Raw genomic sequence first — 18,019 nt, 5'->3', positions numbered from 1 at the left:
TGTCATGAGCTGACGTCACATTTGGGGGTCCACTCCCGGATTTCCGAGCTGTCCAACCCTCGTCCCTCCACTGCTTCCAAACACGCATGATTGTGCTGCTGTTACGCTGCACACAAGCCACTACTGTACAATAAGACAATCCAGCTTCACAAAGGCCGACGGTTCTGCCTCGTTCAAACTCTGAAATTTGCTCAAATTTAACTTTCCTTTGTGGAAGAGGCATAGTAAAGGTTCAGTAAATACTCTAGCATATAACCACCGATAATCATACATCCCTTGCTACAGCCGTCTATATATATATTCGCTTCGATCCGCTGTTCAGAGGACGCTGTTCTCCATACACGTGTGCTACCAGTCTGCAATTCTAATCATTTGCATATTATGCCCTACTTACATTTCCTGCAATTTTCAGCTCACTTGCATAAGTCTTTCCTGGTGTTGCAATTTTCACAAACAGGAGTGTATATTTTTTTTTTACTAGGACAGCAAACAATTATATTTCAAAGAAAAAAAAATATTTGCGTGAAAATCAAAGGTTCTCTAGAAAAAATCAAAACAGTATAAGTTTTTGGAAAAGAAAAACTTAAGGTGGAGTTCCCACAATACTATTACTTAAAGGACAAAGTGGCTAAAGAAGGGGCAGGGAAGAGGTTCCCTAACCATATTTCTTTTTACTTCACCAAAGGGAGTCTTATTGTGTTTTTAATTTAGAACTTCAATTTTGATATATAAGTTCAGTTTAGAGCCCCAAACATTCCTCCATCGGACAACCTGAAATTATGTTTTTAAAAATTCAATCTGTAAATATAGTGTCGAGATTCCTCGAGCATCTTTCCCTAAACGCCATTGAGGTTTTTAGGGCTTTTGCTTTGAAACATTTCTAAGAAATTACACCTAAACCTTAGCCCATACCTTGCATCATTAAATATTGCCCAAAAGTTCCTTATTGGTCTTAAATAACATCAAAAGATTTTTGTAGCAGAGCTTCCTGCTCCCATTTGTCGAACATCACCAAAGTTGGTGTGCAATTGTGTGTTTAGGAGTTCAATTTCAAAAAAAAAAAAAAAAAACATGTTTTAGGAATAAAATTTTGAAAACTTTTCAGGAAACTCCACTTGCCATTACATCACCAAAGCTAGATTCAAATTGCGGCTTTAAAACTGGGATTGGGTAAACTTCTTGGACTTGTCCCGAATCCCTTCTTTTTTCTTAATGTCATTAAAGATGGCTTACAGTTGGACATTTAGGACTTAAACTTTCAAAAAAAAAAAAAAAAAAACAGAGGGAATCAAACCTCATTCTTTACCCTGTCATCAAAGATATTCTATAGTTGCATTTTTAAGATTTCAAATTCGAAAAATTTTCGGAAAGTGCTTCTGAATTCCTATCCTCCTACAATATCATTAAAGATTGTTGGCAGAAAGCCACCAAAAACCATATATTCCCCCCCCCTCCCCCGAGTCCTGCGTCAAACCCCCTTCTCTATTATCATCGAAGCACGTCTAAAACTGAATATTTAGTTATTAAATTTAAAAAGTAGCAGAGAAAAGGCTGTGAACCCAATCTATTCCCACACATGAACCTTAAAATGGGCTATATTAAGTTTTTTTTTTTCCATTTTAATTTCATGTACTGTGATAAATTAACTAATACTTTGTTTTGTTTGAAAAATATTTCTAAGATTTATTATTCTGTGCTTTTTCAAATGATATAATATTGCGTTAAAAATAAATAACTTTGCTAATAGTGCTTCTTCTTGCACTGAAAATTCAATTAATCAATTAGATCAATACAATGTGTGTAAATAGGTTATAAATATGAAGTTGATTAATTATATTTGAAATAATTTTGCTCTCCTCATTCATAGTTATTTCGTTGAACATTAAGTATCAAGCTCATTTTTCATTGGTTGCATTGAGTAGCATCATTCCTGATCTTGTATGGTCTTTATATAATGTTGCATTAAGAACTTTTTTTAAATGTACTCTTATACATTAATACTTCTAAAAGTTGCCAGATATCAAAAAGCAGGGTGGCAACAGATCAAGGAGATCAGGGAAAAGTCGGGGAACTTTATTAATCAGGGAAAAGTTGGGGAATTTCGAAAAAATAACAAAAATTCAGGGAAAACTGATTAAATGAATTTTTTTTTGTTTTGCAAAATAAAGTACCCTAATTTCCTACGCGTCTTCGCCAATTATCTGTTGAGAAAAAAGTAAAATGAATGAGATGCAATTATACACTGCTGCATATTTGTGCATCTTTTTTTCTCAACGTCAAAGTATTGAATCTTAACTTATTAAACACCGGATGAACTTCCTACGATTGCTTCTATGTCTGTAAAGTTGTTTATTTTACCTAGCTTGAAGTTTGCTTTCTTTCAATACTACATAAAATAAACAACCCTGTAGGGTTGAGAGCAAAGAGGAAACTGTCATTAATGCCTTAGCTTCTTTGCCTTTATTCCATTGTCTTGAAGCAATAAGCGTATTATAATCAAGATTTCAAGAAAAAAATCTTTGTTTTTTGAATCAATACTGATAAAAGCTTAAAAGTTATTACTTCATCGCATTTTTAATGTAATTGCTAAAATTGAACTTTGAATCAAAAAAACTTCGTTTTTTGCCGTTATACTATTTGCTGTCACCGCGGATTATTAAAGGTTTTCTTTTCTTCAGGCTTAAATGATTCTTTTATTTTAAAACCAAGTTGTATTCTTCTTTTATATATTTTGAAATTAACCAATTGTTTTTTCACCTTGCATTTCAAAGCTGTTTGTAACAAAAGCAACCTAAGATTTTTTTCGATACATACTGAAATCATTTGAAATAGAGTTAGTTTGTGCACTTAAGTAAATATCTTTTTTTTTTAATTGTTAAAATGCTATAATCATTCATTAAAACCCGTGTTCTTGATTACGAAAAGCTGACTATAAATGGATGTCAAAAGGTTTCACCTGTTTTGCATAAATATGTCAATTAGTTATATAAGAATAATTACATTACTTCTATTATTTCACTATTACTTGTTATTTTTGTAACAATTTTTATACTGTTTGAAAATTTAGTTCAAAATAATTCTAATTACTTTTTAGTTCTATCATAAATACACATATGTTTTTAAGAGTGATTTTAATAGTTTTTTAAAATTCTTATGCTAAATGGTTACTGGAAGTAAAGTTTTTTTTTTTTATTTTATAACTTTCCATTATAGAAAAATTTAATATACTGTTTTGTAGTTTTTTCCCCCCAAAAAAATTTGACTTGATATGTTTTTTTTTTTTTTTTAACCATTTTATTTAAAGAACAGCATCTTTTTTAAATTATATCTTTAGTTCAACAACCTTACTCAACTTAAAACGTTTAAAATACTGCATTTTATTCAAACATACAATGGGTTTCAAGTAGAGCAAAAAAAAGGAAACCATTATCATTGGTAACATAAATCAAGGAAATTTGCTGAACCTAATCAGGGAAAAGTCAGGGAACTCTTTTTCACAGTTCCTGTCGCCACCCTGAAAAGTTACATAAATATTCATGTAAAACTTGGGTATGAAATTTTAATTTCTGTGTTCTCCAAGACATCAAAATCACTCACACTTCTTAACAAATGAAAGAGTATATCCTAATATTAGGCATTTAATGTCGCATAATGCAGGTGTGCAACAGTCTTAACAGTTTGGGGGGGGGGGGGCACTAGACACATTAAACATCCTATATCACATTACCAAACAATGTGTATTTCATCATTTACCTATAACCAAACTGTTGCCTGAAGCCCCATTTAATGTTCTTTTTACCATTCCGAAGAATTGAAGTTCCCCTCGCAAGATTACCTTGAAACAGTTTCTTCAAAGTAGTAAAACCTGGCTCCCCTAATTTATTTTAGCAGTGTACAGGATGTTTGAGAAAGAACTCCCCTGTTTTGAAATGACATAACTGCATAATTGTATGAAATAGAAAGATGAAACAAGTTGGTTGTCTCACCAGCACTCTGGAATTTTCGTACCTGGTATTCAAAAATATTTCTAGAAATTTGAGAGCGCTGTAGTCATTTTTGTAAATTTGTGTATGAAGGTGCTTATTAAACAGAGATCAAATATCGTTTGCAATAAATTAAATATTGCCACCTTTCACTGCAGTAATATGACCATTTGATTGCATTATGTTGCCGTGGTGATTGGTAGCTATATCAAATCAATGGGTTCAATGCAGGCCATTAGATTTGACCTCTGTTTAATAAGCACACCTTTGTACAGCAATTAAAAAACGCTTGACTATAGTGCTCTCTGATCTACAATTTTCGAACTATTTGATAACCAGTGTATAAAAAATTTTAGCCCTGCTGGTGCAACATACCACTAGATAACTCATGTATATGTATTCTATTGGGTTAATAGACTGTTCAGTACTTTGTCTAGTGAGCTATACCACTTACTGAGATAGAAGTGTGGAATTTGGGATTTAAATTCTTGCATTTCTTTCTTTTGTTTTTGAATTTTTGGATAAAATTCAACAAGAAAATATTGCAATACCAGTAATTTTAAATCTTTTTGTATGGTGTATTCATGTGCAACAGGGTAAGTTTTATCATCCAAATGATTTTTCACCCAATTCCAAGTCATTTTTATCACCCAAGCTTTTGAGTGATTCTCGGCCGCATTTCGCATGAAGGTAATTATGCTCTAAAGGGCTTGAATGCTGATTGCTATGATGGTCAGATTCTTGAAATGCAGTTCAGTGGCAGAATCTTCAGACTTGTATTTCTCAGCTGAATGATTTTATGTGCTGCATTAATATCCAGGAAAATAATTTTTATTCGTCCTCTCTCCCCTTCAATAGTTGTAGCTATATTGGGAATGTATTTCTGGCTTTCCAATTTGATTCATAGGAGTTCCTGTGTACCGATTGTGAACATGTTCAGTATATAGAGAGGATTTTGAAAAATGTTCATAATACTGGGGTGTTCATATTATAGGGTGGTCAGAGTAGAGAGGTCAGCATATGTTAAGTCTGTGGAGTTTTGCCGGCATGGGACCATCAAAATGTGTTCAGAATATCGGGGTGTTCTCATTAGGTAGTATTAATTGTGAGCGTCCGCTGTACTTAGAATGATGTCAAAACAAAAATAGAATACCTTAGCTTGAAATGGAAAGTCGATTTGCTAACAGACAAAGTTTAAATTTATTCTCCGAAAATATTTGAAAATATTTTTGTACTGTGCTTACTCTTTATTCGAAACTATGATCGTTATAGTCTATCTGACATACACAATTTCTGAATGAAAAAAAGAATATTCTTGAAAAGGCTGGGAGGGGAACTTATAACTCTAAGCTTTTTGTCGGTCCCTTGTGATTTCGAGTCATTGAAAACTGCATACTAAAGTATGCTTATTTTCAGGATATATTCCACCTGCAAGAAATTGAAGAGTCGATGGAAAATTTGGAGAAGTACTACAAGTATGCTGGTGAGTAAATTTTGTTGCAACTTCTTAATCCCAGGAGTCAAGGAAAACCTGGAACTGTCAGAAAATTTGTTGTGATCAAAAAAAGTCATAAAAAATCATTTTGTCAAAAACCTGGAAAATCATATAAACATACCCTTATCATATGTCTCCAGACCTGTCAATCATTGTACATTTTCAGGGACAACCACCTGGGGAGGAGGGTCATGGTGCAAACTGCGACATTGAAATTTTTTGTAAGGGGTTCTTGATATGAAAGGGGGGGGGGAGTTTCCCTAACATTTTACAGAAGCTTTCCACAATTCAACCCTCTTCTGTATGCTGCTCTTTTGCATTTTCCCTCCCACTTCAAAGCAAATGTACCGTATTTTCTACCAGATATCATCGGCACCATGCAAAACTAATGAATGTGAAAACTTTTTTACTTTTCAGGAGAGCCAAAAAAAGGAATATATTTTTTTTCCACCTGAAACATTTAGTTATTTTTAATGTTTTAATTTTGATGGTTAACTTTGAGAGTAAAAAAACTACGATTTTTGAAGTAGTTATATTAGTAGTAACTGTAATGAAATGGTATTCCCACTTTTTCTTTCATAGTAGTGTCCTTATTCAAAGATTCGATTTTAAACAACTAATTTACAAGATCTTTACTGACTTATCATTCTAGTTTGCAATTGAGTTCAACCAGGTCAATTTTGTTCCCAATTATAACTACCAATTCCCAAAAACCGCACTTGCAAAATCGTAACATTAACAAAAGTAACGTAATAAAAACAACGCCTTCGCCAAAACAAATAGGGTCTGGTGGGGGAAAGTGGTCAATGGGGTAAAGTGGTCATAATTCAAATAAATGGCTATACCTTAAAAATAAATGTTCGAATGAATGTGAAAATTTTATTTTAGAGTAGTGCAGTTAGAAACTACATTTTGAATACAAAATTTTACAACTGGCAAAATTTTATTTGGTAAAAAAAAATATTTTGAGTGATTATGAATTTTTTAAAAATATAAACACCTTTTTTAACTTCCTTGGGAAATTTTGTTTGTTAGAATTATGAGCAGAGTGACTGCACAGGAAGCTTCCTACATGTCTCAAGAACTCATACTCATTAGCAGTTAGCTGAATCTCTTTTGAATAATTTTTTAGAACAATTTTAGTAAGATGGGGTAAAGTGGTCATAATATTAGGCTTAACGAATATTGTTCTTTTAAAATCACTTAATCTTTAAGTATAAGGCAGGTATCAATTAAATATTAATTTCACTTAATATGTATTGTTTTTACAATAAAAAAGGTTAAATATATGAGTATATGCGCATGCATACGCATATACTCGTGTAGGCACGTATATATACGTATTCACATGAATGCACCAATAAACACGTATTTGGGTATCTCGTAGTATTTTTTATCTATACAGATATACCTTCGACTATACACGTATATACCCGCTTATACTCGTACATATGCGAACACTTATATACTCAGGTAGACACGATGTATATACACGTACATACTCGAGCTGACACTTACATACTAGCATATGATATACATGCATGCAGGGTGAGTTTAAACTCTTGGGCAAATTTTTAAAAGGTGCTAGAGAGGAGGATAAGAAGCAAGAATCATAAGAAACATATGGCCACAAACTCAACCCTGACGCGCTACATGCACGCAAAGCCAGAAACTAATGAATGCAAAACAGGTCACAAATTTATTACAAAAAAGACAATTTTACACAACGACTTAAGAAAGTTTTAAAGCCATTGATGAAACTTGCGGCCGGCATCTGTAATACATGCGTCGTAATCACTCTGCTGCAATTACGAGACTCTTGAAAAACTTTCATCAGTCGCCGCGCCTTTGTTGCGATGCGTGTATTAGAGCTACTACAGGCCTTACTTTTGAACAACTGTCTAAATATTTCTTAAGAACTAAATAGTCGGGTAAAATCATCTTTGTGTAACAAATTTGTGACCTGTTTTCATTCCATCGATTTCTGGCTTTGTGTGCATGTAGCGCGTCAAATACCAAAAGTTCCTTACGATTCTTTGCTTCTTATCCTCCCCTTTCACACCACTTAGATTTTGCCCAAGATCTTGGATTCACGCTGTAAGCATACATGTATATTAGCGGATATACTCGTAGATATACGTGGATACATGTACTGATGTTTACACGTAAATGTACGTATATACGTCTAACAAGTATATAATCGTGTTTACACGTAAGCATACGTATATACTCTTGCTTCCACATATTTATATATATATATACGTGAGTAGGCACGTACCAAACACGCACTGGATATATCCACGAATTAACTCGTGTATACCCGTATATGTATGTAAGTACACTACTGGCCGTTAAAATTGCTACACCAAGAAGGAATAATCTGAATGAAACAAAATTTTGCACACGTGATGGCAACATTGACACTGGAAAAGGATTACAAAATGAAAGCAAAATGATCATTTATTACAGGAAAAATCTCACATGAAGGGAGGTTTAAGTACCCTGTTGCGCCACATCTAGTTGGAATTTAAGAACCGATACGGTCGAGCATTGAGGTACAGCAGTTTTGTACGATGTCTTACGTCTTCTCGTACCACAGTTGCTGTAAACGCGCCACTAATTTGATCAAATTTACAGGCTGTCCAATTTACCGTCTCAAGTGATCCCAGATATGCTCAATTTGTGACAAGTCACAAATCGCAGACCAGAGCATCACGCAGACCAGAGAAAGTGATAATGCGGAAGAGGAAATCCCTTTACACCCTTGCTGTGTTTGACCGAGCATTGTCATGTTAAAAAATGGTTCCTGGGAGCCCCGTCGTGAGTGCTAACACGTATGAGTTTGATCGAATGAGTGGCACGTTTACAGCAACTGTGGTACGAGATGACGCAGGATATCGTAGGAGACTGTTATGTCTCAATGCCCGATTGTTTCGCTTCAAGTACATCGTACATTCACGCTAGAGGTGGCTTAACAGGGTACTTAAACCTCCATTTATTCGAGATTTTTCCAACCATAAATGATCAATTTGCTTTAATTTTGTAATCACTTTCTAATGTCAATTTTATTATCACGTATGTAAAATTTAGCTTCATTCTGGCAATTTCTTCTTGGTGTAGTAATTTTAATGGCCAGTAGTGTATCTATGTACACTTATATATGCGTATATACGTCGACTATACACGTATATACTCAGAAACTCAGGTATGCACATATATACTCGAGATACATGTGCAAACACGCAAATGATGTTCGTTTTGCGCGTATATACTCGCATATACACGAGACTCGTATATACTCGTGTAGACACGTATACACTCCTGTAGGCAATCACGTATACATGCTTATACGCTCGTGTATACACGAATATACTTGAGTAGGCACATGCATGCATGTATCTGATGTATACATGTATTTATTCATATATGAACATGTTTACTCTTGTTTAAACGACACGTATATACTCGTGCATACCCGCATATACTCGTACATATACTTGTAACTATAAAAATAACCAAAATATACAAATTATAGGGTTATTTGTAACAGTTTTGTAGCTGTTTTTAACTATGACCACTTTACCCCATGCTATGACCACTTTCCCCCACCCCATGGAGTAAAGTGGTCATAAATACAAAGGGAAATGAAAATGTTATAAAACTACTTAAATCAATATTTTTTTTTCCTGAAATTCAATGTACGTGTTCTTTAATAATGCAATGTAAAATAATAACAAAAAAAGTTGAAGTATTTAAAGAATTTATTGTATTTATTATCCACCTAAGTTGAAAACCTACGATTTTATGACCACTTTACCCCACCAGACCCTATTAATTAAATAGAATATTGAACTGAGACAAAACAGTATGAACACATTTTCATAGCTTTTCAGCCTGTATTGTTCATTTTTCGTCTGCATATACAATCAAACCCTGCAACTGTTTCAGTAGAAAATGAAAGCTAATTTTTGATCATTGCTAGTGATTGTGTAGCAATTGTTGAGCATCTGCTTCTGGTTAGTTACTTTTCTGGTCATTTTCTAAGTAGTTAACAGAATTTTTTGCACCCGCCGCCCCCCCCCCCCCCCCAACCAAAAAAAAAGCACGTTTGAAATAGAAACATATTGTTCTGTTTGAAATTTGCCAGTTAAATTTTATATTGTAAAATATTCATTCCTACTTAACTTTTGTATTACCTAAAAATTTTGATGTTGAGATCGCTTAGAATTTTGAATGTTCTATGATCAAGGCCAGTATAAGCACTGTAGTCTATTTTTGATCGCCTCCGCAGCCTCCCAATCAACCTCAAAGATCAATCTTACTTTGTGTGGTTCCTACACATTGTGATGAACCTCCACTCCTCAGACTTCAACTCAGGGTTTAGCCCGTTGATTCACCTAAGCAATAATCAGTGTAGTTACAAAATTAGTGATGAGGAATGGGATTTTTAATGTTGAATTCGCGTGTCAAATAGTAATGCATTTTAATCGCCTATATTTATGTATTTGACCTAATATTTTTAATTTCAATGGACCTTTTATTCATGTTTCATGGGATTTTTTAAACTTGAAACGCATATTCAAATTCAAAATATTTTGTATGGTATCTTCTAATAAGTAGTTTCAAATGATATAACTTTGATCAAGCATGATGTTAAATATTAGTTTCCTTCTGAGCCATAAAGCTACCTGTCATATTAAGAGGACTCATCAGACACAAATTTTTCTAGCTTTCGGAAGAGAGAGAAAGCTGCAGCATTTTTCTTCCCCCTTGGCTGACAGGTTTTTGGGGGATGTCTTCCTCTCTATGCTGTCAATGCTCAAAATTTATTGGCAGGGGAAGAGGGTCAGTGTGTAGTATTGGATGACCACATACAATTTTTACATCGACTCTTAGAGCATTTTAGTTTTGACCGAAATCTTCTACACAATTGGTGTTTTGTGCCTAACTTTCCTTCCCTTATGTACTTCAACTCGAAATTTTGTTAATTTTATATTCGTTATTTGTTTTTTAAATTTGATTTACTAAAATGCTTTCACATGCTACTGTTTAAGCACAAGAAGGATATGCAGTAGGATCATCAACATTTCGTTTTCCTTCGAAATGCAGCATTATCAATCTGCAAATCAAAAGCAGGTGCAGGATTGCTTAAATTATAGATCATTTTGCGATTCGAATTTGTCACTCTTGTTCATCAAATATTACCACATCCGTATTGTCCAGCACCAGGCTAATGGGTGCAAAATTCCTGCCGTATCTGGCTGAACTCGCCAGAATGAAACAATTATTCAAAATTTGAGGAATGTGCCAAAACAAGCCCCCCCCCCCCACCCCCTTCCAATTTTCAAGAAACTACTTTGACTTGAAATGATATTTTCAAATAAAAGCAAAGCTGTTACTTTTGTATAACAGTCATATTCCAGTATTATTTTAATCTTTTGCAATCTATATTCTATAGCATTTGATCTATTTCAGCCTCTGCTTCAAATTTTAAAAGTATATTATGAAAATTATGTTTAAGAACTTCATTGGTCGCTGCAACACCATCATTAACTTTCTATAATAGTAAGATATTAAACCATAAGTCAGCAAATTTAATAAACCAATTAAATTTATCCTGACTTAATTAAACACACTGGTATGATAAATTATAAATTCATTTGTAGAAACGTGAATCAAAATAAAAGTAACGAAAAAAGAATGATGATTATGAAAAGTTTTCTGCATTAATTTCCATATTTGTCAAGCCCTATGGGGATGACAGAATCCTTTAACCCCCCCCCCCCCCCCCCCCGCCACTTATCGATGCGAATTATCAGGGAACGTATTTTTTGGACTTGAAACATACTGTTTTAATTCATAGGGTAAATTTTAGAATCAGCAAAGCATTCGAAAAAAAAATCAAATTTGTTTCTGAAGTTTTTTAATCAAAGATTGCAGTCTTGAATAATTACTTACCTTTTTTTTCAATGTCCTTTTTTTCAAATTTGTGTGTAGTAGTTAATTATGTTCTGAAAGAGCTGAATAAATTTCAGGTTTTCTTTTCAGATTTTTTGTTTATGCTAAATGTTTCATGAAAAAAACACTAATGAATCGAAACAGTGTAAAAGTTATACCATAAGAACAGTGGCACCCAACCTGCGGCTCGAAGGGCACATATGACCTGTGAAGTTGATACGTGTGGCCTGTGGTCTTCTTTAAACACTACAAATCAAAAAACATGTTTAATGAGAAAGTCAAAAATTGAACTAAATATTCAGAATTGGTTTCTGATAAACTGATGCAATTAAAAAAAGATGCATCAAGTAATGATTACATCAATTATTGGTTTTTAATTTTCATTCTTTTTTCCTCGTTTTCACATGTAATTTAAAAAAATGTTGAACATTTTCAAATTTTGGTTATGTTCTGAACCCCGAGAATCATTTTAATATGAGATGCAATATCAAGTAGAAAAAGGTTTGGCACCACTGCCATAAGGGATTAAAAAATCATCAAAAATATTTTTTATTACAGTATGAAGTATGAGTTTAATAACTTTATTTCTGAAAACACTTCTGGAAACAATCGCAAAAAAAATGTCCCCTGCGGCCCAAGCTCGCTTATTATAACTCGAGTTTATTATGTTTTATCTGCAATCTTAGAAGTTTGGGTTTTGAAAGATTGGAAAGTTTTGTATATTTGCATGAAATGAAATTACATACCCCCCTTTCCTGGCATCCGTTTTATTTCTACATGCATTCGTAGCATAAGATGGAAAAACACAGAACTTTGAGGCTGTTAAGCTACCTCTCTCTAAATGTTAAAATTATGAGCTCAAACTTCACAATAATTATTTTTTACACAGGTGGAACCAAATGGGAAAGTAAAACCAATAAAATTAAAAATAATAAAAAGGCCTATTTTGGACCACTCTAATTTTCCATGCTGTTTCTTATAAGCTGAAAAAGATGGCATCATAAACAGGAGCGGATACAGAAAAATCTTTTGGAGAATGCCCGGAAAATTGAACCCCCCCCCCCCCCCCCCGCCTATTTGATGTTTTAATGACTTTATTTTTAAATGGTTTTGCGGTCCATGAATCTACTTCTAAATATAGGAAAATTATGCACTAATATATTTTGAATGTGGACGGAGAACATCTTCAATGTTTCAAGCCAATGAAATACTAAATCCAATTTAATGTCACCGAGATGCTATACAATGAGCGGTTTTAATAGGATTATTGAGGGCAATGTTATTAAATAAACCCATCCCTCATTTTGAGTTTTTATAAATTAATTTATATTTTAACTACAAAATATTATTTGAGTATGAAAATCATAACTTCATAAAACATAAGTTTTATTGAAGAATCCAGAAACTATTTCTGTGTGAATTTCAAAGCAGTGCTGATTTGTTTTTAAAGCCATGACACAGTTGAGATAACATATTGATACTACATGCAGTTTCCGGTAATAATCATGGTTTTTCCAAGAAACTACCATCAAGTGATTTCTATCGTTTTGCACTTTTTATGAGCTGAAAAAGAAATATATTATTAGCAAATAGCTGCCTGGATCAAAATGACTTTTTTAGGTGAATATGCACATATTTTTTAAAAAATGTTAATTCTTGATTCCATAAAAGAAAACTTAATAGACGAATGGCGATAATACGTTCCCTGGAATTCGAAACCAGTGAGTTAAACGTATTCTGCCACTCTTGGCTTCTGGCTCCAGTATTACTTCTTTAGCAAACAAAAATGCTTCTATTCAAAATATGCTGTGCATGTTTTGTATTGATAACTTATATAAAAAGAATTCAATTAAAAATAATAAATAAAAAAAACTCTAATTTGAATTCCGAAACTTTGAATTCAAATTATGTTTTTCGCAATCACGAGTTGCGACAAGACTCTACTGGTTAGAGTTATTGTTTCTAGAAATGGCTCCCCCGCCCAAGCATGTCCCTCCTCCTGGGTGCTTACGTGTATATAGTTGTGTGCGTATGTGTGTAGGCTTACGTGTGTGCACGTAGGCGTGTGTATGTGTGTAAAGGCGTGCGCGCGTAGGAGACTGTGTATGAGCATGCGTGTGTAGGACATGGACGCCACCGCCCAGCAAAAATGGATTCCGGGGGACAGTGCTCAGGACCAGCCGCGCCGCCGCCGGTGGACGGTGGTGCTGCAGCCCTGGTCCAAGTTGAAAAAGGAACCGGAACATCAAGGACTGTCAAGTGAGAACAATAAGCAATCGTGATTGCTCAATAATGATGGATGCCATTTAGTGGTGCTTCAGTTCTGCTAGTCTCCGGTAATTGGAACATGTGCGTATAAACACTAATATGTTGTGCAATATGTCACTAGTTTGATGTTTGATACTTTTGCATCAACTATATAATACAGAATCCTACAGAATACTGTTACACATTTTAAAGAGAAACAAAAACAAAAAAAAAAAAAAAACCTCTAATTTGAATTCCGAAACTTTGAATTCAAATTATGTTTTTCGCAATCACGAGTTGCGACAAGACTCTACTGGTTAGAGTTATTGTCTCTAGAAATGGCTCCCCCGCCCAAGCATGTCCCTCCTCCTGGGTGGTTACGTGTGTATAGTTGTGTGTGTAGGCTTACGTGTGTGCACGTAGGCGTGTGTATGTGTGTAAAGGCGTGTGCACGTAGGGGGACTGTGTATGCGCATGCGTGTGTAGGACATGGACGCCACTGCCCAGCAAAAGTGGATTCCGGGGGACAGTGCTCAGGACCGGCTGCGCCGCCGCCGGTGGACGGTGGTGCTGCAGGCCTGGTCCAAGCTGAAAAAGGAACCGGAACATCAAGGACTGTCAAGTGAGAGCAATAATCAATCGTGATTTCTCAATAATTAAATTAATTCATCCCTTTTGGGGGGAGACTGCCTCATCCCTAAAATTGGTTATGGATCATAAACTTATGACTTGCTTTCTGACCTGTCATGACTCTTCTAGGTAAGCATATATGTATGTATTTTTTTTTAATGTTAACTACAGTAGAATCTCAAAAGTCTGAGGTTCTGCTTAATTCGAGCAATCGAAAAGTTTGATTTTTTTCCCTCACTAGTACGAATGACTTTCTCTCCCTCTGTTTTTTTTTTTTTTTTTTGATGGAGCAACTATATTTTGGAAAAACACATATTTTGGCATATTCCCTTTTTAGATGTCTTAAAAGAAAAGGTTCCTTACACATTTTAATAGTAAAAGAAAACGATCTGGTGTGTAAATTACATCAGGTCCTCTCTTGCATACCTATTAGTAACAAACATTTTTAATAGCTAAAGATGATTTCTGTCATCAAGAAATTAATGGTTTTTATTTATTATGAAACTTCTTTAACTGCTTATACAGTAAAGTCATAAAGAACGATTGGAACGGCTCTGTCCCCAACCAGCATTCTTCAAGAGACATGAAATTTTAAATTGTCTTGAGTCAAAATAATTCAACAAAACTAATTGAATGAACTCAGGGGTATACTAGTTGGATTTTTTAGTTTCTCACATGTTTAGTAGACATCTTGAAAATAAAAGTTATCGGTTATTAAAATGGAAAAATAAGTGAAATCTTTTCATCCCTACAATATTCGCTATATACTTGGTACTGGGAAATGAAAGATATGTACGCCCTTTTTGTAGTCCAAATAGTTTAAAATTGTGATGGATACGATTTTTTACGGATAATCCGAGTTTTCAGTAATCGGAGGGGTGGCGTCAGCCCCAATTACCTCAGATTTTCGAGACTCTACTGTACTAATTCTATGAAAAAAGAAGTAATGGACAAATCGTGATAATATATACCCTTGGGTTACATATCTTTTTTCACAATGTTCTTAAAATCCAATAATACTTGAAAAGCAAACAAAAGTGATAAGGGTGAGTTCAAATATTCTTCTAGGGTATGTTCAAATATTCTTTCCTTTTTATATGATGTAATAATTAAAAATATACATATATATAGTTACATTGTGATGAAATTAAAAATTATTTAAGGGGCGTGTTCAATTAATTTTATCCCTTCGAGAGGAGCACAAACTCTCAATCCTCCCCAAAGCTTTGCAACTGCATTTAAATTGTGATTTAAATGCTTTTAAAGCTTAAATTTTGTGTTTACATACGTAATTTGACAAAAAAAGAATGCAATTATTTATTAAAAATTAAGCAAAATTAAAATTTTTTAAGAGCGTCATTTTTGCCACGTTTTTTCCTCGCAATTCTCAAGTGAAGGAAAAAATACTTTCCAGACAGCTATTTAGGACATTCGATCTGTGGACAGCAGGTGGAGAAGAAACCCGCCCACAAGTGGGGTGCTGACAATTTCCCCCGAAAAGGCCATAAATCACTTGCATAGAGGCGAATCTCCGTAAAGGGGAATGGAAATTTTTAGTTTGAATTGGAATAGGCTCACCTTTTAAACGATTACTCATGTTCTAATAAAGCTATTGAAAATATTTTAACATCTTTAGAAAGCTGAGATTATATGCTATGATTTGCTTTTTTAAAAATCCGAATACTCCTTTTGGTTCTTAAAAAAATCACCTTTTCTAAAAGTTCAACTTCAAGTTTGTTTAAAAAATTTTTGAATTATTTTAATGAAAGACCGCAAAGACAGAAGCACGCCATTGTTGTCATAGATTAAGTCAAAAAAAGAAAAGTTTGAAAATCTCAATTTCCCGATGAGCTATCGTTCTAATGAGAAGATATTCTGCTCCGTAGATTAACATAGGGATTCGCAGGGCTGATCCTAGCAGGTGTGCAGAGTGTGCATTGCACAAGGGCGGCCAAAGCAAGGAGCGGCCGTAGACCGCATCATATAATTCTTATAATAAAGTGAAATTCCTCAAGAAATTCTCACAAGATAACTTATAATAAATAGAATAAATATGCTGATTTTTAAATGTTCAATTGTCAAAATATGTGTCGATTTCCCGACAGCATAGCATAGTTTAAGAAAAATGGAATGTGAGGGAACATTGTGTTGGTTTATTGTCCATTAATATCTACTCTTGACGCATATGCTTCATTTGGTTGCAAAGTTTGTGACAGAACCATTAATCAGGCAAGGATAGTGCCGTCTAAAAGGAGCACCGAGGGCGGCCACTAATGTTTATACCCCCTAGCTTTTATAGACCTAAACAATGAAGACATATTTTATTTATAAAAAAAAGCTATGCTGATTAGATACTCTAGCAAGCATTTCAAACAAACTATGCAACAAACTCTGTTTAATAATCGTGGATTCGTGGAGAGAAAGTGGAAAACTACAACTCCCTTGAGAGTAACATATATGAATGACAAACTAAAATGTTGTACTTTTCCCCCTTTACGACAATTTTTCTGATTAAAAACTTGAATGAACTGCCCGGTTTCATATCAGGTAGGAGGACAGGGCCCTTGCCCCGGGAAGCAAATTTAAATGTAGCTCTAAAACGAAGATCCAAAAGGATGCCATGACCTTCTTGACGAAGCTAAAGAAGGCTTAAAATTTCGTTTCTAGGACTTTACTTTCGAAAATTTCGCTTGTTGAACCATCGATCTTAAGGATCCAAATAAGTCTCTGATTCACCTCTTCCACCTTAACTTAATCAAACATAGCCTAAAAATGTTGAGTTCAAAATCCAAAACGTGTTTTCAGATGACAGCCCTTCCTATCATCAAACGTCATGTAAAATTTCTTTGGCATTTTTCGAAATTTTTCCAGTGGAGGACCCCGAAATCCATTCTCAAACAATACTACCAAAGAGTCTCAATTAGCGTCTTTAGAGAAGCCCCTAATTCCATCCCCTCTCACTTAACGTATTGAAAAATGAACTAAAATTGCGCTTTTCAAACATTAGTTTCAAGAACTTTTGGGGAAAGACCCTGGATCCCCCTTTTCTCCAACGCAATCACTAGACCTGAAAATTTCATTTTTAGGCAGTTCCATGGAGCCACTGCTTCCTGCCTAAACTAGCCTAAAATTGACTTCAGTTTCAAAAACACAGTTCGTGAGGGCACACTGAACCCTGCCCGCTCTTAGTCCCATCATTATCAAACAATGCTTAAAATATGATTTTGGGACTTATATTTCTAAAGGATTCCGGAGGAGAACTGCCAGACTTGTGTAACTTTTTACGGCACTAGGGCATATCCATCAATCGTCGAGGGTAAGTGGACAAAAGTCTATTGTTAAATTTTTCAGATTAATGTTGAAAAATATCGGAAAGATCCGTAGAAGCTTCCCAGTTTTGTTATAGTCGCCAAAGATAATATAAAATTGTGATTTTAGAAAATCTGCTTAAGAGCTTCAAAATCCTTCCTTCCCAAAAATAGCCTATAATGGATTTCAGTTCCGAAAAATATTCATTTCGGAATATTTTCACGTTTCCCCTATTGTTTTCAAATCTAGCCAAAAATGGGTTTTTTAAAAAATAGTGCCGAGAAATTACAGGGAGATAGCCGCCGCATCCCCTACTGTTGCCAAAGACGGCCTAAATTTGCGTTTTAAACTTATATTTCGATATCTTTCGATGGGAGACGATTGAATCTCCCTCCCT

At 34.4% G+C, this 18,019-nt stretch overlaps 1 protein-coding gene across 1 annotated transcript in view; it reads left to right on the top strand.

Annotated features, from left to right (window-relative positions):
• Positions 1-18,019, top strand: part of LOC129231484 (putative hydroxypyruvate isomerase) — a 75,779-nt gene that overhangs the window by 50,559 nt on the left and 7,201 nt on the right. The window contains exon 6 of the mRNA XM_054865813.1: positions 5,400-5,466. Coding sequence (XP_054721788.1) covers positions 5,400-5,466 — 67 coding nt within the window. The remainder of the gene's footprint in view (positions 1-5,399; positions 5,467-18,019) is intronic.

The sequence above is a fragment of the Uloborus diversus genome, chromosome 10 (assembly GCF_026930045.1).
Source record: "Uloborus diversus isolate 005 chromosome 10, Udiv.v.3.1, whole genome shotgun sequence".
Classification (NCBI taxonomy): Eukaryota; Metazoa; Arthropoda; class Arachnida; order Araneae; family Uloboridae; genus Uloborus; species Uloborus diversus.
This window is presented reverse-complemented; position numbering and strand designations above follow the sequence as displayed.